This window comes from Lemur catta, chromosome 1 (assembly GCF_020740605.2).
Source record: "Lemur catta isolate mLemCat1 chromosome 1, mLemCat1.pri, whole genome shotgun sequence".
Taxonomy (NCBI): domain Eukaryota; kingdom Metazoa; phylum Chordata; class Mammalia; order Primates; family Lemuridae; genus Lemur; species Lemur catta.
In genome coordinates, this window is record NC_059128.1 from 220870704 (window position 1) to 220898312 (window position 27609).

A 27609-nucleotide genomic window follows, 5' to 3' on the forward strand; every position below is an offset into this window, starting at 1 on the left:
CTAACACTGAAGTCTGCTTTGGAGGACAGGCTGTGTTTTCAGTTGAATCATTGCCCTTCCTCTGACCTCCCTGCATTAATTATATGGTATTTAAGAGTCCTGGAAACTGGGCATGTGGAATCTGGATGATGTGCCCGATTCTGTGGTTGAGGAACTTAGGCACAGAGAGGTTGAGTGACCTTTGCTGGGTCACACAGAGCCACCGTTGGAGCCCAGTTCTCCCAGTGCTGCTTGCCCTATGCCACCATGCACCCGTGAGCCCCATGTGACCAGCTATGTCTGCAATGAGTCATCACTCACCTACTGCAAGGGGGCCCCTAGGATGCTCGCTGGTGAAGGAGGCAGCTATGCTGTTTGACAGCCCACCAGCAAGCTAAGTTTGCCGCTTTTAGGGACCCATGTCTCAATCCTGAGTGTGAAAGGACTTAAATGAGTTGTTAGAAACACCACCTGCTTCACCCAAACTTGCATCTGCAACTAGGGACTGATTGAGAGATGGGGCTAGCTGTGGGCACCAGGAGGAGAAGGGCTTAGCACAGCAAGGCCACTGAACCAGCAAGTGGACCTGGTTTTAGGTGTTTTTTAGAGGAGGGTCTCACTCTGTCACCCTGGCTAGAGTGCAGTGGTGTGATCATAGCTCACTGGATCCTTGAACTCCTGGGCTCAAGCAATCCTCCTACGTCAGCCCCCCAAGTAGCTGGGACTACAGGCGGATGCCACCATGCCTGGCTAATTTTTTTATTTTGTGTAGAGATGGGGTCTTGCTGTGTTGCCCAGGCTAGTCTCAGACTCCTGGGCTCAAGTGATCCTCCCGCCTCAGCCTCCCACAGTGCTGGGATTACAGGCGTGAGCCACCACACCTGGCCCTTGTGCACCTTTGGATGGAAGGAACTTCACTTGCAGGAAGACAGTTATTGTGTAGTCAGACACTTATCTATAATAGTGCAAATAATAACAGCTAGCCCTTATCGAGCACTTCTGTATGCCAGGCACTGTTTTTTGTGCTTTACATATTTCAATTCATTTAATTGTTACAAAATGAAGTAGATACTATGATTATTCCCATTTTACGTACGGGCAGATTGAGGTGGTGAGAGCAAGTACCTGTTTCCCATGGGTAGAGTTGACAATCAGATCACCCAAGCTCTTGCCCGTTACATTTCACCACCTCCCGAGGGACTGATGGCCTCAGACCTCAGCCGTAACCAGAGATGTGGAACTTCTAACCTTGACTTAATTTAATCTGGTCTTCCTGTCAGTTTTTAAGAGGTGATACAATTTATATCTGAAATTGTAAAAATGCAAAGGAGATTCCCAAAGTCTTTACTGACAGGATACTGAAATCTTACAAAATGGCGATGCGACTTCATGAAGGTAAACAATGTTTTTCTCTGTCAAATGAAGTACAACACTTTGAAGAAAAAGAACACAGGATGGGGTTCGCCCCTAAACCTGGAGAATAACATTACTGCTTCTAAAATTTAAAATTGATCTCTTAAGTTTCTTACTGTGGAACATGTAAGAAACTTTGTTTTGCTACGGAAGAATTTAACGACGCATGTACCGGTTAAAGAATCACAGTGTCATCTGGGTGCCCGGGCTCAGAGCGAGAACGGTGCCTGTACCGCTCAGGCACTGGCTGACCTGAGCGTTTGTGTCCCTGCTTCTGTTTGCAGAGTCAGCAACTCTGTATATTGTTGAGGAGAAATCCGAGTTCCAAGCTGTGCGAGGGAAGCAAGCGGCAGGGCAGCTGGAGGGGCTGTCAGGGGTGTCAGGCCCAGACCTGCGGAGGGAACGTGCATTGCGGAGTGAGCACCCTGTAATTCCACTTCCAGGCTCCCCACTGCCTTCCTCTGGCCCTCTGGGGTAGGTCCAAGCAGAGCACTTCCTGGGGTGAAGCAGGGTAAGGTGGGGAGAGCAGCAACTTTGTCAGCTCGTGGTCATAAGAACCTGAGATGGGCTCACCCCAGTGTCCTGAGCTCACGGTTCCTCCCCATTAGAAACTAGGACTGGGGGCTGCAGGGGCCTTGGCCACGATAGCCCTCAACACGTCCTTGGTCACACTGCTCCAGTCTGTGCACATTTACTTTTAGCTTCCAAAATTTTGTTGCTGTTTTCCCTTCTTCTGTTTTCCTGTTCTTATGGATTTAGGTCCTTTTAAAAACTTCTTTGATGTATATTAGTGGGATTTGGAGAAGGAACAAAATTAGGAACATGTATTCAGTCTGCCACCTTAACTGACAAGTCTGGTGTTAATATTTTTAAATAACAAACTAACCATGTTGAAAATTTTTTAAAATTAGAGACTTTTTTCTCCTCCTCAAAGTAGCATTTTTTTCATCTATAAAGGAGTATTTGTATATCTTTTTGTGAGAGATCAATGTCTCTCTTGCTCTTCCAAGTCTAAAGTTCTGTGTTGAGGACTATAATCACTGTGTGGATTATAACTCCGATTCTGGGGACCATTTCTGAAACCCAAATAATGCTTCGTAAACAGGTTTCTCGGTATTGTAGTCAAGATTTTTAGAAGGCATTTCTCTTGTTGAATTGCTGTGGTATGATTTCTAACTTAGTGTCATGATAAATATTTGCAACTGCTTGCTATCTTCAGTAGGTGTAACCTTAAGGGTTGACACTTAATCATAACAGGCAGAAACTGTGAATTAGCCTTGTGAAAACCTCTCAAAGTGACACTAAGAACTTTCCTCCCCCAGTTTTGAGGTTTTGCAGGCTACAGAGAAACAAGTTTTAGGCATTGCTCTGGGGAAAACAGTGATTCCATGCTTGAAATACGTGGGAATAGCGTCTAAGGAAAAAGGTTGTCTAAAGAGGATTCTAGGATACTTACAATGAGGAAAGCTCGTTGTGCATCAGGGCTCACTATGGTGAAAAATAAGCTGAGAAATGTTTGCATAGAAGTGAAACCTTTGACTGAAGTGGGAAAATGCACTTATTCCTGAAAAGACTTTCCACAGTGCACTTTAGGCTTTGTCTCACTAGTGTGCTTTCCCTGTCTGGGCGTTGCCACCTTGTCCTTCCTCAGCCCCTTGGTCTCCTTATCTCTGCCTCTCATTGTCCCTTCCCAGCCTCAATTTCCCTCTCTCCCCTACTCTAACCAATTAACCAAAAAGCTTTTCCCATGTGCAGAGCCAAAGCTAGAAGTCTAAGATACATGCAAGAATAAGGGATAGTCTCTCCCCTAACCAAATAATCACCACTCCCCGGTCAAATGTTAAGAAGGAAAATACGCACACTGCTGGTGGAGGAGGGTGGAAGGACCTTGACCTGGGATGTCAGGCAGGTCTTCAAGGAGAGGGTGACATGTCAGTGCACTCTGGAGGTCACACAGGAGTTCACCTGGTGATGAACTGGGGAAGGTAATCCCAAGGAAAGGGAACAGAATGCTCAGAGGTGAGAAAGTGCGTGGAAAATTTCAGAGAGTGCAGGAAAACGGGTGTGCGGGCACTCAGGGCTCTGAGCAGGGTGGGGGTGAGGAGGGCTGGAAGGGAATAAGGCCCTGTCAGGTTCAAGGAAGAGTCATGAAGGTGTTTGACGGAGGAGACAGAGGGAAGCTCAGGAAATTCTCTGCAGCTGTGTAGCCCCCACTGTTTCCAGGGCTTCAAAGATCGGCTGGTATCACACCCTTGGTGAAAAGTGGAGCATGAACTTGTCTCTGTTCAGATCACAGCCAGAGCTGACACCTGCTGTCCCCTGCTGCCTCCTCCAAGGGTCTCCCCTTTATTCTTGCCCAGAGGCCTGGCTGGACAGGGGCTCGTGGGAAATCTCTTGGACAGTGAACTCCCTTGGGACCAGCCTCTGCATGGTCACCTTTGGCTCGGACACCCATTTCTGGTCCAGAGATTGTGTCCAGGGAAGCAGGGTCATAGGGCACAAGGAGATCTCGGGGTAGAAATAAACTCTCATGTCCTCAGAAGGTGTTGTAAGCACGGCAGGCATCAAGGGTTTCCCTGATTGTATAGGAAAAAGTATAGACAGGTCAGGTATATCCTGTGGACCAGGTGGAGCTAGCAAATTTGAAAAATGAAATACAGTTTGCTTTTGCCATAATAAAACAATACATGCTCATCCCAGAAAGTCTGAAAAATTTTTAAAAAAGGAAGAAAAAAAAATGCATGCATAATCCTATCATTCAAAGACAACTTATAGACCATCCCTGACTTATGATGGTTTGAGTTATGATTTTTTTGACTTTGTGATGGATTTATCGGGGTATTAAATGCATTTTTGATATGCATTTTGCACTTAATGATATTTTCCACTTACAATGGGTTTATCAGGACGTGGCCTCTTCGTAAGTCGAGAAGCATCTGTATTTATATTAGTACATTTCCTTCCAATGTTTGTGTCTTGCACATTTGTATTCATATTTGTAATGAGATGGTTCATGCAAAATTATAATTTTAATTAATTTTTATTAAGAATAATACATGTTTAATTTAAAAATATGAAGTCTAAAGACTATTTCCTTATAGCTTTTTTCTATCCTTTTTTGTTTTAAAACATAATTGAGCTCACATTGTATATAGTGTTTTTAGTTAAAATGAATGTAGCAACATTCAGAAGTCCCAGATGGGATGTAATATAAACAGAGGCTTGGTGACAGAGCTTGAGAATTTTCTTAGTCTTTCTAGTTAGAAAGGCAAACAAACAAACAAAACAACCAGGAATAACTTTAAGATTCAACATGCATTTTAAAGATGCAGAAATCGGCCGGGCGAGATGGCTCACGCCTGTACTTCTAGCACTCTGGGAGGCTGAGGCAGGAGGATCACTTGAGGTCAGGAGTTCGAGACCAGCCTGAGCAAGAGCAAGACCCCATCTCTACCAAAAAAAACAGAAAGAAATTAGCTGGACAACTAAAAATATATACATAAAAAAATTAGCCAGGTGTGGTGGCGCATGCCTGTAGTCCCAGCTATTTGGGAGACTGAGGCAGGAGGATCGCTTGAGCCCAGGAGTTTGAGGTTGCTGTGAGCGAGGCTGATGCCACGGCACTCTAGCCTGGGCAACAGAGTGAGACTCTGTCTCAAATAAAATAAAATAAAATAAAGGTGCAGAAATCATAAAAGCCGAGTAAAAAGATCGATAGATTTTTCTTTTGAGTAGGGAAATGGTCGAGTGAGGTTTGTTCTTTGGAACCCTGCCTGGGGTTGGTGTGGGCACATGTGGAGAGAGCCGCAGGGCAGGGGTGCCGCCGCCCGGCCGAGAGAGGACACAGCCTAGGATGACGCAGTCGGGCTGGGGGTGGAGATGAAGACCAGATGCAACTTGGGAAACAATTTTGTGATCTCATTCTCTTGGTTCGTTTCTACATACCACTTTATTTTTTCCATTCCCACCCTTCTCTCCCTGCCTTGCATCCTGTCTGCTGTCCACCACCACCATCGGGAACATACACCCACCCCTTAAACTCAAGCAAAATTTCTTTTAACCAATGAGGCCGTTGATTGATTTTTTTGCTGTTGTTAGTTTGTGATCCGAAATGGTGATAATACATAATAAAAGGTTCCACGCTCCTGCGGTGGGTGTTCGTACTGCCCACACCGCGCTGGCTGTGTGTGAGCGACCACGCAGGCTGACGGCCACCTGAGATACTGTGCAGAAAGCACCCAGCGCCTGTCTGGCACATGAGCTCAAACACTGCACTTTTTCTGGTAAATCTTGGCCAGCCCCCTCCATGCATGATTCAGTGACTAATGCCTTCTCACTCTGGATTAAATCATTTGCATGGTTTCTAGCATGCTTTGTATTTTTAGCCTCTTTTCACACATATCCTCTCCCACTGGACACAGGGCTGCAGCTCACCCAGTGCACCACGAGAGCATGACTAGGCAGCCTGGCGGGGTCTCTGCCTGGCCGGGGCCTGGGTCATCTCTGCATGTGGCCATCATTTGCATGTGAAAATAATGTCTGGCTCACACGTCTGTGGCCCAAACAACAGTCTCTTTCACCCTGAGCAGTAAAGTCTAGGAATGTGAAGGAAATTTCCCCTGCTTCTCTGGGAATTTGTGTCACTTTTCAGAAAAATTTAAAATATTGGGTTGTGAAGTTGAGTTTATTTTTTGCAAGAGTAAACATAATAATTAAGAAAAGCAGTTCATAAGCTGACATCTAGCTCTTAATACTTTCACATTTATTTCTAATAGGCCATCAGATGTTTATGTACAATGTCTACATCAGCTGATGCATCAGAGTCTGGCAGTGCCCTTGTCAGACACTCCTTGCCGAATGGCCCAGATAAAATTAATACTTTTTGAAACACTAAGTATATTTCTGCTTATAAGTAGAGAAAGTAAAGTGGAATAATTTATTAAGAAGAGAAAAAAGTTGTCATTTCACATTGCTATGCATTTCTTGAATTTAAGGATTGAAGATGGTCTAGTAACCGAGGAAGGTAATAATACAGTAGTTCCCCCATCATTGGTTTCACCTTCCCAGGTTTTAGGTGCCCACAGTCAACAGCAGTCCAAAAATATTAAATGGGAAATTCCAGAAATAAACAGTTTGTAAATTTTAAATTGTGCGCCGTTCTGAAAACTGTGCTGACATCTCGCGCCGTCCCGCTCCGTCCTGCCCAGGATGTGAATCATCCCTTTGTCTAGCGTATCCACGCTGCGTATGCCGCCCGCCCCTTAGTCACTTCGTAGCCAGCCGGATTATCAGATTGAGTACGGCAGTGCATGTGTTCAAGGTCAATAGTAGCCTAACGCTGTGTCACAGTGCCTGCGTCATTCACCTCACTTCCTCTCATCGTGTGGGCATTTTGCCATCTCACATTATCACAAGAAGGGTGGATACGTATGATAAGATACTCTGAGAGAATGAGACCATATTCACTTAATTTTTATTACAGGAGGTTGTTATGATTATTCTATTTTATTATTATTGTTATTAATCTCTTACTGTGCCCAATTTACAAATTAAACTTTTTCAAAGGCATATATGTAGAGTAAAAACCTAGTGAATATAGGGTTTGGTATGATCTACAGTTTCAGGCATCCACTAGGGGTCTTGTAATGTATCCTCCTTCGATAAGGGGGGGGGAACTACTGTAATAATTAATGTTTGCCCAGCATTCTCTGTCTGCCAGGCATTGTGCTAAGCATTGTCCATCTTATTTTGGGGTTTTTTTTTTTTTTTTTTGAGATAGGGTCTTGCTCTGTCACCTGGGCTAGAGTGCAGTGGTGCCGTCATAGCTCACTGCAACCTCATACTCCTGGGTTCAAGTGATCCTCCTGCCTCAGCCTCCCAAGTAGCTGGGACCACAGGTGTGTGCCACCACACCTGGTTAATTTTTTAATTTTTTGTAGAGATGGGGTCTTGCTATGTTGCCAGGCTGGTCTTGAACTCCTGGGCTCAAGCTATCCTTCCACCTCGGCCTCCTAAAGTGCTAAGATTATACGCATGAGTTACTACATCCAGCCCCCTGTGCTGTTACTGTCCCTGTGATAAAGATGAGAAAGCTGAGGTTCAGAGAGGTTATCTTCCCCAAGGTCACATGGCTAGTAAGCAGTGGAGCCAGAATTTGAGCCCCAGCTGTCTGACTTCAGGGTCCATGTCCTTCCTAACCATCAAGCTCACATTGCTCCTAGCTGCTGGAGCCACCGTGCTATTTACTGATGGAATCACAAAACAAACAGTACACATAGGGTATGGCATTTAAAATGCATTTTGAGAAGTTGCTAAATAGTGAAGTGAAAGTATTTTGCATTGGGACACTTAAAGCCAGGGTCCTCTCTATCACTGCCTGTGGGGCTCTGGGCCAGGACCCTAACATCTGTGCATCTCGGTTGCCTCATAAAAAACTTGATTTTAACATTCATTCTCTGTTAGAAGTCAGTGGGCTGCAGTTTCTTCTCCCTCTAACCCTTCATCCCTTGGTGTGCAGAGTGGGTGTCATGGAAGAACTCTGGCCAAGGGTCAGAAGCCAACTTGACCAGTGATTTGGGGGTGGCTTTACCTTCCGTTTCCTCACATGTGATACCAAGAGGCTTCTTCCATCACTCATAGCCGTTTCACACCACAGGGGCAGAGCGTCCTGTGACAGCACCTGCCTCGCTCCTCCTGCTTGTCTGTGCTTCCCAGCGCGGGAAACATGCCCCCGGGAAAAGGCAGGCACATGCTACTGAGAAGAGCATCCGAATTTGGGCCACCCTTTGGTGTCTCTGAAAGTAACAAACAAGGCATCAGAAACAGCAGAAAGAAGCCCTGGTGGTAGGTAAGAGAGCTTGGTGGGCAGCTGCAGAAAAGCCCCTGCACCTTGGATTTTGAGGGCACGCCCTGCCGAGTAGGAGGTCATAAGCAGGTCATTGTCTTTTAGGCTGCAAGAGCCGCAAGCACAGGAATCACATCTTATTGTATTTTATCCCAGCCTCTTAGAAAGTACCAGGCACATGGCTGACGCTCAGTGACACTTTGCTGAGTGACTGCCTGGGAAACAAACCAGAGTGAATCCGGATCCAGTGAGGCAGATGGACACAGTCCTAGAAACATAATCTGAGCCGCTGTGGAAGTGTGATGAGAAATGTAGGAGAACGCAGCCGGTGACACAGATTGTCAGTGCACAGTCTCCCAAGAAGTGGTCTGGGGTTGGGGGTGGACAGAGCGCCTGGCTGTACACATACCTCCCTGCTGCCCTTCTGTCTTCCTCCCACCCTCCTACCCAGGGGCCAGTCACGACAGTAAGATAGCCATGTTCCCTGCCCTCATGAAATGGGATCAATGACAATAATATGTGCTTTTGTGATTAGTCCTAGCAGAACACATGCTCCTTACTAGCTGTGTGACTGTGGGCAAATCACCAAAACTTCTGAGTTTGTTCGTCTGTCTAATGGAAAGAAATACCTCCCCGGGAGGGCATTTTTTAAAGGATTAGAAATAATATTTCAAAAGTAGTTGTTTTTTTCTTTGAGTTTTGGTGGGAGGGGAGGTTCTCTTTTTTTCCTCCTGGCTGCTTTCCAAATGAGCACTTACTGAATATTGTAGAGAAGAATTTTTTGGTTTTATTATTTTGGTGATGATTTCTTCTGTGAAACGTCTTCCAGACTCCTCTTAAACTGGCAGAAACTGAAATGCTAGATCTCTTAAAGTACAACACCTTACAACCTCAATTGCAAGAAATTCAGAACATCTGAAAGTAAATAAAGTAATAAATCCAAACAGTAAATCTGTAATTACTGTCCAAACAAACGCCATTTTAAACTTACAGGTGCCAAATGTGATATCATTTGAGTGTTTGTGCATGGCACCTTCTTAAGTTGTAAAGCAATAAAGGAACAAACAAACAACAGCAACCAAACAAACCCTATATATCTTTCTATTTTTTTTTTGTTTTTCAAATTTCTATCTGAAGCAAAAGGAAAATCCCTTTTTGCTTTCTCCACCCCAGTGACTCAGGGTGGAAGCCACTTTTCAGCGCTGTCCTCCCGGAGCCCCAATTCCTACTGTACGGACACGTCTGCTCTCACACTGCCCGGGAAGAAATACTGGAACGGGGATTTTAGTCCTGGCTCTGCCACTTCCTCACTCCCTGACCCTGTGGAAATGGCCTGTCTAAGCAGCAGTTTCCTCATCTGGAAAACACAGAGTAATAATAACGCCTGCCTCACGGATTGTTTAGAGATTAAAGGAGGTAATGAGACTTACTTCCTCTATTCTAAGATACCGTAAAATTTAAGATGCCAAATTTTCAGGTGGAAAAAACCACCTGACATTAAGTCTTCGTGTTGATTGTAAGACATCCAAATTTCAGAAAACAAGAAGGTTTAAAAAAATTATACTTGAAATGAGGAAACTCGGTAAATAAGCTTGCTTTGACAAAGGGAAGATTCTAGACAAACATACTGTGGACCTCTCACGCTGGTGGAGGATCTGCGACCTGTGCCCAGCTTTCCCTGTTGCCGCTGCTCTGCCAAGTGGTTGACATGGGGCTGCTTCTTTGGCATTTCTCGAGACACCTCCCCCGACAGCCCTGTCAGATGCCAAGCCCGGTGTGGACTGGTTTGGGCACATAATAGTGTCCTTTTGTGTGGAAGTTCCACCTTGTAGAGAATCAGAAAATATCTTCACAGTCTCTTCTAGATTGAGCTGTTCCTCCCTTTCCATGGGTTTCTTTTACACCTGACCTAGTGCCTCTCAACCGTCTTCGTGTCACGGCACAGCCAGGCAGGGATTATATGTGTGCGGCACTCCAGGGTAAAGGGAAGAGCAGTCGGGCCGAGAGTCAGTCGGGCTGTACCATCTGGAACCCGTTCGGGGCACTCCTGTGTGGCCTGCCTTCCGCAACCCGTCTCCTCACTGAAGAAGAAAAAGGAGGAGGAAGGGGAAGAGAAAAGAAGAAGAAAACCCTGATAGTATTCACTGTTTTTTTTCTAGGTAATTTTAAGGGCACTTTAGTTTTTCAAAGCATCTTTGCGATAATGGTCTGGTATCTTGATCGAAATAACTTGGGCCTGTAAGTGCCATGAACAAACAAGTTCTGATACCTGCCTGTATAACAGAATTATTGCAAAAACTTGTCACTAGCGTGTGTGTGTGTGTGTGTGTGTGTGTGTGTGTGTGTGTGTGTGTGTTTCCTAGTAGCCTGAAGCCTGGGAGTCTGGACTGTAAGAGGTACTCCAGGGTCTTTTTTTGTGTGGTTGATCGTATCTGGGAGCCACTGCCTTAAAGGCCCTTGGAAGGTTTCACGTGAACTATGAACTATTGTTCATTCTTTTTTAGCCCATAAAGGTAGCCTTTCTGATGCAGTAGTCTGAACCTGTCTCCCAGCACCCTTGTGTGTGTGCCTACTCCTGCCCCCCGGTGTACGAGGAGGACACTACAAGGAGTGGGAATTAGCGGATCTGCTGGGCCAGAAGCTCAGCTTCCCAGGCTTGCAGTTTGCTAGAAGAACAGGATGTCTCCGAGTCCGATGTGGGGAGTGTCTGTATCAGAGTCACCTAGAGGCTCATTAGAAAAACAGTCTGTTCCAGACTCTCAAATTTTAGACTAGTAATCTGCATTTTAAACAAGCACACTGGTGATTCTTATGCACATTTGGATTTGGGAGCTGCTGTAAATGTGGGACTGAATAATCCCATCAATCTGGAAAGGATTAGTTCCAGGGTAAGGCAGCCCTTTTACTGCATAATAACCATCCATGCACAAAGGTGGCTCCTTGGAGCCACCAGCCTTGCTTCTAGCCCCACTGTTGGGGATAGTAACTAGGGAAACGTGCTTAGGCCCGAAAATTGTATCAGTGAAGCCGATGGTATGATTGAAGCTTGATGGTGATGGTTTGAACACACAAGTAAGATTCAACACATCCCTTGTCTCAGTGTCACCTGGCAGGTGAGGCATTTCTGTTTTGGCCATTTTGTGTCTCCCAATCAGAGTGGAGCTTCCAGAATAGGTAGTTTTAACACAGGGTCAGCGAGCCCCTGAACGTGCATGCACAATTTTATGTGGATAAGTCTATTTTTCTGGGAGGGGTCCAGAACTACTGCCAGATTCTCAAAGGCATCCTTGACCCTGAAAGGGGAAAGATTCAGGCTTGGAACAGAGGCATTTTAAAGGATTAGAACAGGGAAGAATTGTAAACAAAGGCTGGTGTCCAGGTAAGGATTTCTGAACTTCTGCAGACCAAGCCGACAGCAAACTGTCATCTCCGGCATTCCTCACAACCTGCCTGCTTTCTCTCCTCTTTTCTCCTCTTCTGTTTGTCTCTCTCTCTCTGTTTTCCTCCCCACTCTTCTAGTCTCTCTTCCCCCTCCCTGCCCCCAGCTCACCATCCCCGCCCCATCCCTTCTTGCCTTCTGTTTCCCTCCTCCTCTTTCTTACTGGCCTGAATAGGAGGCAAAGCATGTTCTTTTATTTGTTCTATCCATGGAATAACAGCTTATGTTGGTGGCTCTTGTTTTTAAAATTAGGTGAGTTGCACATGTACTATTTCTTTGGTCGGGTGAGAAAATCATACTTTAGGTACCCTACTCCCTGGCTGCTCGGATCCAGCCCTGGGTAGAAGGTCTTCTGTAGGTGGCAGTCCCTGCTCTCCCCTGGCTGAGGGAGGGTCAGGAGCAGGTGCGCCCCACGCCGGCCTCTTGTTCTGTTCTGTGTTTGATTCTGATGAAGAAAGAACAACTGACCAGAGTCCTAGACCCCTGGCTCCAAGTCCCTCCCCTGACCCCACAGCTGGGATGTGTCCATTGGATTGTTTCCATCTGCTGACTTTGGCTCCGCACGCCAGAGAAAGGAGCCCCAGCCGGGGAGGCCGTGGGACCCCAGCAAGGCTGCAGAAGGAAGCCGGAGCTCGCGCTGCCCAGCTTGGACCCTGTGTCTGCTCCAGCCCTGTGAGCAGGAGGGCCTGGCTGGCTCGCTCTCTGGCCAGTGTCCCGGGATGGATGCTTGACGCATGCAGTCACCGGCTGGGGAGGGCCCTTTCACACTACCTCGCCCACCTCAGCCCTGAGCAGCTGGGAGTTCCAAGGAAGTGGAGGGAGACACCCTGAGCTACTGGGCTAGCATAGCCTGCCTGTGCCCGGCTTCTGGCCGCGAGCTTGTGTTCCTCTCGCTGCCTGTGGAACGTGTCCTCTGCCGGGAGTTTGCAGAATGCTTGCCCTGTGGCTGGGGAGTGGCCAGTGACGGCACTTTCTGGCTCATCCATCTGGGGGATTGGCAGGCATGATGGTGGGTCTGTGTGGGACACAAGGTCAGGGGAGATGTGCCCTCAAGTCCCTCACGTTGGATGGGGAGTGAGGTGGCCAGTTATAGACCCAGAGGACCAGGTGGACAGTCTCAGACCATGAGTGGGTGTGCAGAAGGCGTCCACTGAAGGACAGCTCGGTGAGGCTGGGCCGGGCTCTGTGGCCCGAGGAGCCTATGGGTGCCAGCCGGGGGCTGGGGTTCAGGGAGCTGACCTACAGGTGCAGCTGGCAGGAGAGTGCTGCCTCCTGGGGCTGGCTGTAGATGATGCCCTGGATCATAAATTTGGAAGTTATGTCACAAGGACCTTTGGGGGCCCACCCTGCTTTTCTCCCCCGTACCTTCACTCCGGGGCCCAGACAAGGCCAGGGATAGAGATTCCTGAGCCAGGCCTGCTCACTCTCCGACTTCTGTGTCACTCTAGTTCTGGACCTTAATGCTCCTGGGGGCAGGACATGCAAGTTCAGGGACACACTCTGAAGAAATACCGAGGCCTGTGCCACAGGGTTAGCCTAACCCCAGCACGTGGGCACCCATAGCCCAGCCCAGCGCTAGGCAACGGGGCAGCCTCTAGAATACCTCATTGAGGGTTGCATTTGCCAGTGAATTTCAGGCCCTGCAGAGAGTCGGCAAGTGGCTGTACCTGCTGGCCCAATTTGAAGGATTGCATCATGTTTACTACAGTCGTCAGACCCCTGGGTTCAAGCTGCAGCTCTGCTATAATTTGTTGCACAGACCTGGTCAAGTTAGGTAACCTCTCTGACCTGCTCTCCTCATTTCTGAAAAGCGGGTAATAATGTCTAGCTTGCTAGGTTGCCAAAGCATAACATAAGACAATGTTTACAGGAGGCCTAGTGTCATACCTGGCACAAAATAGGTTCTCAATAATTATTATCATTATCATTGTTTGTCCTGGACGAATAGGTCCTGGAGGCCCCTGGGTTATACCCTAAGACAGTGCTTCTCAAACTTCAAGATCTGGGGCTCTTGTTATTAATAAAATGAAGATTCCAATGCCACACGTAGGGGGTGAGAAGAGAGGGGAGAGAGCTGAGATTCTGCATTTCTGAGAAGCTCTCAGACGATGCTGGTACTCCTGGTTCCATGAGCATACTTTGCATAACAAGGTAAGTTCCTGGGGCCCCAAAATCAAGTCCACCCAAGAGGAGCATCCCTCGTCCTTGACCTTGAGGAGATCTAATCTGATGGGGCGATGGTACAACACACCTCATCTCCACAAGCACCTGCAGAGAAGGCACACAAAGGCTTGCAAAGGAACACACAGAGGCACGGGCAGGTGCCACTTCTGGTTTCCTCCTCTCAGAGCCAGGAGGCTGTGGGTGAGAGCAGAGGGGGCCAAGGCACAGCATAAGGTCAGTGTGCTATCGCGCTGGCCCGGGGAAGCTGGGGTTCAAGGCACACTCATTCAAAGCCAGCTCTCGCCTAGTGAGACTCTGTGTCCAACACTCCTCCCAGGCCTCAGGTCCCAGTGACCATGAGTTTTGAAAATGGGAACATGTACTAAAAGTGGGACTGGGACAACAGTGCCCTCGACTTTGCTGAAGTTTTCAGAGGGAGTTGGGCATGCCTGATATGGAGACATTGCAGTTTGTGCTTCTCGGCAGCTTTGCTGCAAATTCCCTCACCCCTCACCCCTGAATAAAACACCATGGGTTCCACACATCAGCAAAGGGAGCGTGGTTTCCACACGGTGCTTTCCGTCCAAATCCACCCTGACAGGATCCTGGTCCGATGGCTGGTGCAGCTTCCCCACCTGGGCTTCTCCGGAGGGGGCAGCTTCTGCCTTGGTGTGCTCAGAAGAGCCTGCGGCCATGTCCAGGAGTAGTGGCTCCCCTTATAGTCTCTTTCCATTCCTGTAAAGCAGGGAGGAGCTCAGGCCTAGACCGAGGGTGCAGGGTGTGATCCCTGAGGGGTGCTGTGTTTTTTATTGTGGTAAAATGTCTATAACACACAACTGACCATCTTAACAATTTTAAGTTCAGTGGCCTTAATTACGTTAACGCTGTTTTGCAACCATCATAACCATCTGCTTCCAAAACCTTTTCATCACCCCAAACAAAACTCTGTATGTATTAAGCAATAATTCCCCATTCCTCCCCTCTGCCCCTGGTAACCTCTACTCTACGCCTCTGTGAATTTGCCTGTTCTAGATATTTCACATAGAGCAGTCCCCCCTTGCGCACGGTTTTGTTTTCCAAGGTTTCAGTTATCAACCACAGTCCAAAATAGGTGAGTATAGTACAATAAGATATTTTTAGAGAGAGAGTGAGACCACATTCACATAACTTTTATTATAGTATGTTGTTATAATTGTTCTATTTTATTATTATCGTTATTCTCTTACTGTGCCTAATTTATAAATTAAGCCCTATCATACATATGTATATTTAGGAAAAACATAATATGTAAAGGGTTAAGTACTGTGTTAGCCCTTTTTGCATTGCTATAAAGGAATGCCTGAGGCTGGGTAGTTTATAAAGAAAAGAGGTTTATTTTGGCTCAGGGTTCTGCAGGCTGTACAAGAAGCGTGATACCAGCATCTGCTTCTGGTGAGCTTCAGGGAGCTTCCAGTCAAGGTGGAAGGTGAAGGGGGAGCAGGTGTGTCACGTGGTGAGAGCAGGAGCAAGAGAGGGAGGAGGGGGGGCCAGGCTCCTTTAAACTTCCAGCTGTCTCATGAACTAATAAAGGGGCACTCACTCCTTATCTGAGGGAGGGCACCAGGCCATCGTGAGGTATCTGCCCCCATGACCCAAACACCTCCCGCCAGGCCCCACTTCCAACACTGAGGATTGAATTTCAACATGAGATTTGAAGGCGACAAACATCCGAACCATATCGAGTACGATCCATGGTTTCAGACATCACTGGGGGGCTTGGAACACATGCCCTGTGGAGAAGGGGGGAGCTACTATAAGTGAAATCATATAATATTTGTCCTTTCGTGGCTGGCTTCTTTCACTTAGCATAATGCTTTCGAAGTGCATTCATGTAGCATGGATCAGAAATCCATTTTTATAGCTAAATCATAGTCCATTGTGTGGATCATACCTCATATTCTTTATTCATTCATCTGTTGATGGACACGTGGGTTGTTTCCTTTGTTCATTATTAATAATGTTTTCTATTTTTGGCATGTCCCTGGGGCTAGGTACTAGAGATACCCCAGGAAATAAGACAGCATGGTCCCTGCCCCCACCTGGCTCATACTCTAGTGGAAAAACAGACAGGTAGCCAGGCAGTAACAACAGAGAGAGGAACGCCATCACAGGGCCTGTGCAGACCCACAGAACATGCTGGACAAAGGCTTGGCCACACTGTGTCCTGGTCTTGCCTGACCAGCTGCTAACTTTGTGACGTGGGGGTCTCCTTTCTTGGGCCTCAGCCTTCCCATCTGTAAAATGGGTTTGAGGCCTATAACCCTAGTGTCTGTGGTTCTATGATACTGCATCTTTAGCCATGGGATTCTAAGAGAGCTTCTGCTCTGTTTTTTGGGCAGGACTTAGAGCGGGGGGGAGCTGTCCAAGGCTACAGAACTGGAGGTGGAGTCTGAGTGTTGAATGTTTTCAGTCTGGTGCTTGGCAGGAGGGTGGGCCTGCATCCACACCCTGAGTGTTGATGCTGACACCCCTCCCTGCAGGCGCCACCCCCCTCCCACCCCTCCTCACTGCCTGCCTGGAGAGGCTGTCCAGGCATGAGTGGGGCAGGGGAGTGCCCCTGAGGTCAGAGCTCTTGACCAGCATGGAGTGGTGCAGGGGCAGCCGATTTGTGGGGGCCGGGGGGCGGGTACATGATTTGGTTTAGGATTATTTTGGGGGTGTCGGGGGTCAGGAGTTTAAGCATGGGAAGTGGGATGCCAGAGCCCGGGACAGCCAGAAGGAGTGAGTGGTGGCTGGGAGGAACCCACAGCCAGGGTGGAGACTTCCTATCAAAACAGCCCCTTATCCTGGCGGGAGAGCGCATTCCTTTCCCCCAGGAGATAAGAAGGCCAGATTTTCCTTTCTCAGGCTCCTTTGAGCTGAGAGCAGCTAGGGCAGGCTGGTGGGGGCTCTGTGGGCTGAGCCAGGGTGGAGCCTCTTTTGGCCCCTCTGCAGGGCGCCAGCCCGGCCAGCTTGAGCTCCTGGCTCCCCTCCAAAGTCCCTGCATCCTGGGGTGAGCACCAGCCCCAGCACTAGCAGCACAAGGTTTGAATCCCAGTTGCCTCTCTGTGCCTCAGTTTCCTTACCTGAAAAAAATGCATCTACCTCACAGGGTGCTTGTGAGGCTTAAATGATTTAATACAGTAAAGCATTTGGAACAGCGCCCTGCGTAAACTCTTGCTCAGTGTAAGTGGCCATCACTGTCCTCCTCCCAAGATGCCTCATTTCCTGGGCCCAAGGGGAGGCCCACGTGCACCGTCCGGCTCTTTTCACGTTCTTGGACATTTGACAACTCTTTCCGCTGTAGGCCTCTCAAGGCAAAAATCTCTCATCTCAACTTACTGACCCCAAGGCCATTATAAAAAAAGCTTTATTAAGGATTTAAAATAGAGCCCATGTTAGCAGATGGAACAACTTCTTGTTTATTAGAAATAATTCTTCATGAGGAAAAGGTTCATCTTTCCTTTCACAAGTGAGAAAACTCTTGCTCAGAAAGAGCCCAGGACTGTCCTCCTAGGTCAGGGCTTGGCAGGAGCTGCTCTTATTAAGGGGGCACTTTCAGCTGCTCCCCTCCCAGGTGTGGGGGTGCTGCCCTGACATCCCCCCAACCTGAGCCCTTCATTCTGTGGGTTGCCCGGCCCTGGGGGCTTTTCCAGCTGTTTCCTGGCAGCTAGTCCTCCCTCAGGGTGGAGGCCCTCCCCAGGGCCAGGCGAGGCTCCGAGGCTCCAGGCTGGGTGGACTCCCTCGGCCCTCCGGGCAGGCCCAGCCCCACTTCACATTTCCCTTCTGGCCACTGCTGGAATGCCCAGCCCTCCTCTGTGTATTTGCTCTCTGGGTGGGGGCTCAGGGCTGGAAACCCTGCTCACATCCTCTCCCCACCCTCCATAGAGCCAAAGTCACCAGGGCTGAAGCCAGGGAGGAGACTGTGGTCTGGGGAAGGCTCCCAGCTCCCTGCCCAGAACTCCCTGGGGGCCTCTTCCAAACCTACCATTTCCTCTTCCATGTCTCCAGGCCATGATCAATACAGTCCAAATCAACACAGCCCCATTCAGTTCAATTTCAAATCACTTTACAGAGCACCTATAGTTGGACTGGGATTGTTATGACCCTGTTCTATGGGAGAGCCCAGCACACTGGACTTGGTACTCCAAACTGGACTCTGAATTAGGGTTGCTGATCCACTTTCCACTCTCCATGCCTGTTGCACAACTGGCTTCCAACTCTGCACGCCGGTTTCCTCTGTTGTTAAAATGGCAATGAATTAGCCCATGAAGGTTTCCTCCTCTCTTCTCTGTCTTTAAGCTTTCATTATTTGCACTAATGAGGGCACCAATGACACTCTTGATCCCAAAACAGCAGAAAACGAAAACAACGTAAGACCCGTGGCAGGCATCCAAAATTGGTTTGTTTTATTAACACATGAAAAATGTGGCAGTGAGATTGTTTCACAGTTCTGCAGCACATATTGTATTGACAACCACAGAGCAAGGGGAGTAGGGACACGTTCTGGAAGCTAGTTTGGGGTTTTATTAATACATCTGACATTGGAAATCAACTGTGCATTTGGATGATGTATTCTGAGTCCTGATTGTGGGCTTCTGGTGGGCCAGATTTCAGAATTAGAAGGGTCCTGAAAAATCATCTAGTACCCAGCTACTGGGAGTGTGATCTGCAGGTGGGAGCTTGGCATCACCTGAGAGCTTATTAGAAATGTAGACTTTCTGGCCCGTCCCAGACTCACTGGCTCAGAGTTTCATTTCAAAGCTCCGAGGGAACAGGGCTCACCCGCAGTTCCACGGTGAGTGGTGAGTCTGCGGCAGACCCCACACCTGGACCTACGTGTCCTAATTCCTGGTCTTGCCACAGCTCTTGCCTTCCTGCCCAGAGATGTTTAGAGTCCTTGTGCCAGGAAGAGGCCCCTGTGCCCCATGCCCAGGGAGGATGGGCGTAGGTAGCTGAGACTTCTAAATACATGCTTTTCCAGCTCAGTTTTGTCTGGTCTCCCTCCTGATAACCTACGGCTGCCTCAACCTTCGCAGCTCCCAGGAGCTAACACCAAAGCTCAGAGGGAAAACTCCACCTACCACCCAGGCAGGCTGGGGTCTGCTGGGTTTGATGGCTCATGTTCGTCCCATCTCGGCCCATCTGGGGCTGGGCAGTATCTGCACGAGCGTCGGGGTGAGGGTGGCGCTGCTCGGGCAGGAACTCTTGCGGGTGACTAAAATAGCAGGACGGGGCCGTGGGCACTCCCTTTCTCCCCTTTTCGCTGAGCCCTCTCTGTCAGGCCATTTCGGATTTGCTGCGATCTGTGTCCCCGAGGCAGCGGAAGCCGGGGCGCGCGCCCGCGGAGGGCCCGGAGGAGCCGGCGCAGCGCACGAGGCCGTCGCACGAGGCCCGCGGTCCGGTCCAGCCGCGCTGTCCTGGGCGTCCCCGGCCGGGGCCTCGCTCGCTCCTCGCGGCCGTCCCAGCCCCTGCCCCTGCCGGTGGTCCGCGTCCCCAGAGCCCCAGGCCCCGGCGGGCGGCGTGGCGGTGCGCCCTTTCCTGAAGCCGCTCCTCTCCTTGTCCTGCCGCTGCCCCCCGTGACCGTCCCTCCTTCCTCTCTCCCTGCCGGCCCTTCCTCCGCTCTTTCTATTCTCGGTTGGACCAGCCTCTCCCATTGTCCGTTCCCAGGAAAGCGCCATCTGGCTGGTCGCTGGTCGCTGGTCTGGGGACAGACCCTGGAGAAAGCCAGCGCGCCGGAAGCCCCCCCGCCCGCAGCCGCTGCCCGCGCCCGGCATCATTTTTAGAAACCTCGCTTTCTAAGTTAGTCAGCAGGCTCGATCCGACACCCACGGCCGGGCGATGACTTCCCGGCTGCCTCTGCTAATTTCCGCACCCCCACGGCGGGGGCGGGGACACCGCAGGTGCCACACGGGGCTTCCAGGCGGCCACCTTGCCGGGGCGGGGCTGAGCGCTGCTGCGGGGCCCAGCCCGGCCCTGCCACAGCAGCTGTTTGTCACCCTTAGGAGCGGCTTTGGCCAGGGTAGGAGGGTGGGCTCCCACCAGCACCCCTTGGGACCGCTCCCTCCGCCAAAGCCACAACCCATTGGCCACATCACAAGCAACCTGAGTTACCCAAATTCTTGGTGGAAAGGTCAAGCCTTTCTGCACACAGAGCTTCAAGGACTTTCCCTCTGCCCGTTCCTGCCTGGGTCTTGTCATTTGTTCTATCCTTCCCCACCCCCACACCCACCCAGGGCTCTGTTTTTGTTCTTCCTGAGAGCACACAGCTCAAACAGGACCAAAGTATTTTTATTCCGCGGATACAGAAACAGATGTTCAGGTCAAACCCAGCTGCATTCACACGCTGCAGCTGCGGGCCCCAGGCATCCCAGGCCTTTCCGAGTTGGAAGATGTCAGATAACAGGACCCCAGCCCAGCGACCCCCTTTTACCAGCAGAGGAAATGAAAGTCCCACAGAGGCAAAGAGACCCCTTTGAGGTCAAGAAGTGAGCTTTAGGTACCCCTGGGGAAATGACTTCGGGATGAATTATGGAGGAACAGCATCGTAGATGGAAAACTGAATGCAGACAGAGCTGGGGTCCAGGCTGGGCTGTGTGCCCTCCCCCCTGTGCAAGCCCCAGCCAGTCACATACCCCTCAGCGTGGATAGGACCCCTGCCTGCCCTGCGCAGATGGAGCGGAGGGAGATGCGGAGACCTCTGCGGGCGTGTTCCTGGGGCTGAGAGGGAAACCGCGATTTGGGCTTCGCTCTGTGACGGCAGCGCTGGGGCCTGGGACCCACCTCCTGGAGAGAGACCTGGCCTCTGCCACTGGGACAGGCAGGGGGTGAAGTCCAGGCAGGTCTGCCTATGTGACCTTGGACAAGATTCCTCCCCTCCCTTATCCTGCAGGGAGGATGACATTGTGAGGACCTGGTGCTCCGTGACTGGCACATAGGAAATGCTCGGCTTATGGTTGCTCAGCATTATTTGCAGAAGCAAGGCTGCCCTGTGATGTCCTTGGGGGGACTTGCACAATTTCTGTGAACACAGTCTCATCGTTGCATGGCAAGGACAGCAGTACAAAAACGTTATTGGCTCCGTCACTCTCAGGGCTGCTGTCAACTCCGAGGCCAGGCATGGTGGCCGTCAGGGTACGAAAGTTGTAGGTGCCTCAGGGCCTGGCCGGACAGTCTTTGGTGCAGAGGGAGTCCCTAGAGTAGAGGCCCTGAACCTCAGGGTCCATGGCCTCCTGCGAGGCTTCTGAGATCTGGGCCACTCCAAATGGAATGCAAAATGTGCTGTCTATGGGAACAAGGACCACAGCTTTCAGCAGACACTCAAACAGGGCCATGACTAAAAGAATTAGGAACCTTGGTCTGAACATCAGGAAGGCAGGCATTAGGAGCCACTGTTGGAAGGAATGGCAGGTAGTGTGGGCCTCAGGCATGACCCTCTGACCTCACACCATCCCTCAGCTAGCCAGTGGCTGCCAGTCAGAGGCTCAGTGTCTTACCTGGGCACCCACTCTGCATAGGCTCCACATCTGGCTGAACCACCAGGTTCAGGGTGTGGGAGAGAGACCTGGGCCCCAGCAGGCAGGGTAGAGATCAGTGAGCAAGACTCCATGAGGCTGGCTCAGGACTGGGGACCATGAGGTGGGGTGGTGACAGGTGGGGGGTGGAAGTCACAAACGCCTGGGAATATAAAGGCAGAGAAAATGAGGGTCCATTGTGCCAGCCTTGGGGGCTCCTTCTCGTCCACTGGAAAGTGGCACACGTGAGGGATGGGCCACCAGGCGCAATGCCCTGCCAGAGTGGGCTTGGTCCAAACAGAACCTCCAAGCCCTATGCAGAGGCCTCAGGTCGAGTCATGGAATACAACAGTGGGTTCTTGTCCTCTCTCTCTTGCTCAGTTTCTTTCTTTTCTTGGTCTTTATTTTATTTGCCCTATCTTATTTATGTTTTTCTCATAAGCCACTCAAATCATCTGGGAAAACAGGTAGAGTATAAATGGTAATGAAAAAAAAAAAAAGAAAGAAAAGACACTCATATATAGAAAAGCTGCCTGGAGAGAGTGCACTTTCAGTTGTGGGATGTTTTGTTTGTTTTCCTAAAAGATATTATTTTTTTGGTGACAAGTAGATTATGTTCCTTTTAAAAAATGTGGCAGTTTTGTAGAAATAAAAAAATAAAGAAAAAGAATTGCTCATAATTGCGCTATGCAGATAACCACAGTTAGTATTTTGGTATGTTTTCTTCTAGACTTTTCTTACATGTATAAATTAAAACATGTGCTGGGTGCAGGAGCTCATACCTGTAATGCTAGCACTCTGGGAAACCAAGGTGAGAGGATCACTTGAGGCCAGAGTTCAAGACCAGCCTGGGCAACATAGTCAGACCCCATTTCTACAAAAAATTTAAAAATTTTTTAAAAAGACTTTTTTTTTGTATTTATACTATAACTCGTATCCAGTATTCTAACATAATCTATATCATATGTAACATGGACAGTTTTGTATCATACTAAAAACTCTTTATAAACATGTAAACTATCTCAGTCTCCCATAGTTAGACATTTAGATCCTCCCCCAATTTTACACTATTATAAATAAAGTATTGACAAATACTTTTATCCATGGAGTTCAAAGTTCAGATTATTTCATTGAGAAAGATTCAGAACTGGACTTGGGTCCAGCTCAGAGCGGGCTGGGCCAGCAGGAGTGTGAGCGTGTGAGTGACAGTGTGCTTGTGAGCGTGTCAGGGCTGCCTTTCTCATTGGCCCTGCAAGAGAGGGCGACTGAGGCAGGCTCTTCCCCAGCCCCAAGCGTCTATTCTCAAAGCCTTGTTGAGGGGAAGGAGGTAGAGAAAAGTCTTCCCAGTGACTCGTCTACTGGGCCTCAAATCCCTCTGAACCTTCAGGCTGACCCGGGCAAAGCCCTTCAGGCCTGGTGACCGCAGGCTCCCTGTGTCAGGGCCACCTTTGGGACTGGTGAGATGAACGCGCCTGACAAAGCGTTTGTGCCCTGCGTGGCTGGCCTGCCCCGCACGCACAGCCCTCCGCTCAGATGTGCTGTCCGACCTGTGCATCCTTCCAGCTTGGCCGGGTTCAGTTCCAAGTCAGGCTGGGCCGGGTTTCTGCTCAGAAAGACTCGCCTGTGGGGTCAGCCAGCGGATAAGCTAAAGTTAACTTAGCTATTATTGCTTTTTTGTTAATGAGGGGAGGACCAGCTATTGGTCCTCTGAATGGTGCCAAACCATTCAGAAATGTTGTGCAGTACTTGGGATTTAATATGCCAGAAAAAAATCCCGTGTTCAGGCAAAAGAAAGCCATTGACAATGATTTAAGTTCTGTCTGGACTCTCAGGGGTCCCTTGTGCTTCACTGAGCTTTCCTTTTATTATTTTTTTGGAAAATATTTTTCCTATGAAGTTATGAATCTTGGAAGCCGAGAGAAGCGCGAGCGACCTCGTTGGACTCATCAGCGTGGCAGGAGCTCTCTTTTGTGGCTGGAAGCTCGGGCTGTAACTAAGCCTGAGCGGGGAGGACGAGGCTGGCAGGAGATTCTGTCACCTTGACCCTCCGGTTGGCCGTGGAGTGGTGGCTGAACACCCATCCCATGGGATTGTGGGGCTTCAGGGAAAGGGAGCAGGGATTGGCTTCTCTTGGGCTATATTGTCAGGAGGAACAAACCAGCTCATTCCCAGAGGTGAGATTCAAAAGCAGAGGCTGAATATCTTGGGTGTTCCTGAGCCCAAGAACACTTGACTTATGTCTTAAAACCCTGCATTCCACCAGCACATTCCCGCATGCTGTTCAAAGTGACCTCCTTTGACAAAGAAACGACAAGCCTGCAGGATTGAAACCAATTGAAAAACATTGTTAAAATCAGTGTACAAAGATGTTTAAAACACTTTGAAGAAATCAGATCTGAGATGTTCCTGCTGCAGTCTGTGAACAAGTCAGATTGAAAGCGTGGACGCGAGATGTGCCCATGAGCTGAGAGATCTAAGAGAAGGCTTCTTTTCAGTGTGACCCATATTTGCAACCTACCTACTGTGCATCAGGTGCAGTGCTTGGCTCTGGGGGGCAGAGATGTGTAAGACTGGATTTCTTGCCTCGGAGAGTCTGGTCGGAGAGTCTGGTCGGGGAAAGACCTGCTGTGGCCAGGCGTAGTGCCAGGAGCGGTGAGGAGGGAGCAGGAGCTCCCCATTAGGGAGTGGTCGGAAAGCTCAAGGGGAGCAGCATTTGAGCTGCTGTGCTTGAAGAGTTAGCACACTGTTAATGCTTACCGATGTGGGAGAAGGGTCTGGAAGGTCGGGTCACTTGCCTGAGTGAAGGCACAGGGATGGGTGTGAGCGGTGGAGCGGTGTGCTTGCAAAGAGTGACTGTTGCCGGGAGGAAAAGGCGAAGGAGGAACAGGAAAGCGTGGGCTGTTGCCAGGTTGTGGAGGGCTTTGATATTCACCTTAAGGAGTTCAGACTTGATTCTGTAGCTACTAGGGACCCATGGAAGGTTTTTGACCCGGGAAGTGACTTGCAAATATCAATGAATTTCTTTTTAATGAAAAACAAACACATAAATAACATGCTCGTTGAAAAATATTTCAGCTATATGGAAGTCTATAAAGCAAAAAATGAAAGTTCTCTCCTTCCCAGAGGTAACCACTGTTCCATTTGGCTCATTTTTCTCTCCTTTGTATTTCAGAGCATGGTTTTATTGGATATTCACCAGAACTGCTACAGAACAACACTCTGCCAGATTACAGCCCTGGGGAGTCTTTTTTCACTGTCTTTGGGGTTTTCTTCCCAGCAGCTACAGGTATTGTAATCTGAGTTCTTTTTCACTCTCAAATTAGGCGTATAAATAAATGCTTGGTTCCCAAAATTCAGCGTTGTAATTGGCCTGCATGTGCTCTCAGTATGTATATCCGACTTTAGAGATGGGCTTAGTTTTAACTACAAATCTATTATTTTAACAGAGAGTTTACTTGTTCATAACTCCTGAAGGCCCCAACATGATTTAATCCTCCTAGATTTCTTGATCCTCCTCATACTTACACACTGACACCCCTTGGCCAAGTTCATAGAGGGGACATAATTCTCTTAGTGCTGAACAGGATGGATTTCTCAGCAGGACAAGCTAGCTGCTCTCTTCACACCTGGAATGAGTGCACGCTTGGTCTAGAAAGTCCCCTTACCCCTACATCAGGGAGAAATGCTCTTCTTTTCTTGCTGTGTTGGGTGTGGGCCAAACCAGGATCCCACGGGCAATGCATGAATCTCCTTACCCCACCCTTCCCCACTTTTCCGCCCTGCAGTGTCTGTGGAGGAGGCTTCCAAAGCTGAGGGCCCTGCAGAACTCTCGCCTCATGCTTAGGTCCCTGGCCCCGGAGGCAGGAAGCTGACATGTTCACCAGCTGATCCACAGGAAATAGCATCTGCTAGGGCCTGGGCTTGCCCCCAGCACACACACTCAGAAAAGCACTTCACTCTGGATCAAGGTAGTGTTGATGGCCCGGAGTGTGTCTGCTGTTGTCCCCTGTGTCCCTCCGCCTTCCCACACATGGCCATTTCCTTACTTATTATCCTCTCCCCAGATAGGATAGGGGCAGAAAAAGGAGAAGCTACGAGAATGTCTAAGATTAAGATTGTCCGCACGAATGTTGGCAAGGATGTGGAGACCCTGAAACTCTCATATGCTGCTGGTGGAAACATACATAGTGCGACCACTTTGGAAAAAAGTTTGACAGTTTCTTAAAAATTAGACACAAACCCAGCCATTCCACTCCTAGTTCTCTACTGTGGAGGTCAAAGGCGTGTATTCATAGAAAGGCTTGTACATGAAAATTCAAAACAGCTTAGTTTTCTCAAACTGGTTATGGCTCAAATGTTCATCAGCTAGTGAGTGGATGAACAAATCATGGTACAGCCGTACTGTAGAGAGCTACTCAGCAATAAAAAGGAATGAACTATTGATACACGCAACAATATAGATGCATCTCAAAATAATTACACTGAGCAAAAGAAGTCACATGGAAAAAGAGTACCTTTAAAAAATGATATAAAACAACATTTATATAGAATTCTAGAAAATGCAAGCTAAAATGACAGAAATCAGATCACTGGATGCCTGGGAATGGGGGCCAGGGAGCAGGAGGGAGGGGTTTCTAAGGATCAGGAGGAAATTTGGGGGGATGAAAAATGTATTCCTGTTTATGGCGATGGCTTCCCAGGTACATTCATATGCCAAAGCTGTTCAGGTGGTTACATTTTAAATTTACGCAGCTTAGTTAGTTATACCTCAGTAAAGCTGTTAAAATGGAAAAAATTAACAACTTTAATAACCTTGCATCAGCTTTCCTCAGTCCCACTTCTCCCTATAGCAGTGGCCTTGCCTCCCCTCCGCACAGCCGGCACAACACGGCTCCCTGCTCAGTTCCCCTCTCCTGCAATCCCAAGCCTGTCTCTCCAATGACACGGTTCTTTCCAAGGTCACCAGTGACTTCCTTGTTACTAAATTCAGTGGACATTTTTAGTTTCTCCATTTATTTGACCTCTTGGCCGCAACCCACTTCCTCTTTCTTTTCTCGTGCCCTCCATAATGCAGCGGGCTGCTTGTCTCCCTCCTGCCCTCAGGTCGCCTTCGTGGGTGCTTCCTCTCCCACCTGCCCCCAGTGTTGGGGTTCTTCAGGCTGTTCCTAGGCTCTCGTCTCTTCTTTCTCCACTGTCTTCCTTGGAATCTTATCCATCCCACTGCTCAAAGCTGACGCCTCTCATATGTGTAGCTCCAGCCCAGACTTCTCCTCCAGCTCCACATCATATCTCAGTTGCCTGTGAGTCGTCTCCTACTGGGTATCTCGGACCTGACAGGCTCAGAACGAAACCATCTCACCAGCCCCGAACTGGTTCTCCTCCTTCCTGGTCTCAGTGAACGGCACCTCCGCCCAGCCAATTGCTCGTGCCGTAATGGGAGGTTGTTCACGATGCCTCCCTCTTTCTTCCTGGTACCCTCCAAGTCCTGTTGATTTCACCGCCTACATATCACTGAATTCTCTCTGCTTCTCTTCGTCTCTACCATCTGACTCCTCTGGTCTGAGCTTCATCTCTCACGGGGATCACTGCAGCAGCCTTGCCTGACCTGCCACAAGGCTTGGCAGTGGGAGTGAGCCAGAACTGGGGTTCAGTGGTGGCAGGTGGAATCCTGGCCCACAAATCCAGATCTGCCAGATATAGTGCACCTCCCTCGTGTTTATAAAATGAAAGGAGCATCAGTCTCTGACTCTAAGCCTTCATTCTGCCACGATGACTGAAAACTAATATAAATCATTCAGGGTGCCTCCGCCTGGTCCTGCCACGCTGTGCACTAGTCCCAGGGCCTCGGGGGCTTACATGGTACCAAGTTAGGGCTCCAATAGTTCCTTATCAGTGTCCTGTCTGCAGGGTCCTTCAGGTTTGTGCTGCCTCGGAGCCACTTTAGGGGACCAGAAGTCTGCTGGCCTTGGGAACCCTCTGCTTCTGGTCTATGTACCCCCCAGACCTTCTTCCCAGGGTCTTACTGGATCCCCGCCAGCACCACCAGTGACCAGGTGGGTCTCAGGTCCCCATTGCTTCAGGACCTGTGGGCAGCCGCTCCCTTGCCGCCCCCAACTCCAGGGCCAATCTTCTGTTCAAATATGGCGGACACTCCTGTCCAGCACCAGCTTCCAGGGAGCGTGCCCCATGCATTCACCCTGGGCCCCATGCTGTTTTAATGCTTTGCTCTTGCTAAAATC

At 49.2% G+C, this 27609-nt stretch overlaps 1 protein-coding gene across 2 annotated transcripts in view; it reads left to right on the plus strand.

Annotated features, from left to right (window-relative positions):
* SLC12A8 (solute carrier family 12 member 8) overlaps positions 1-27609 on the plus strand; it is a 103527-nt gene that overhangs the window by 23896 nt on the left and 52022 nt on the right. For both annotated transcript variants that reach the window (XM_045540103.1, XM_045540102.1), the window contains exon 3: positions 24543-24656. In XM_045540103.1, coding sequence (XP_045396059.1) covers positions 24543-24656 — 114 coding nt within the window. The remainder of the gene's footprint in view (positions 1-24542; positions 24657-27609) is intronic.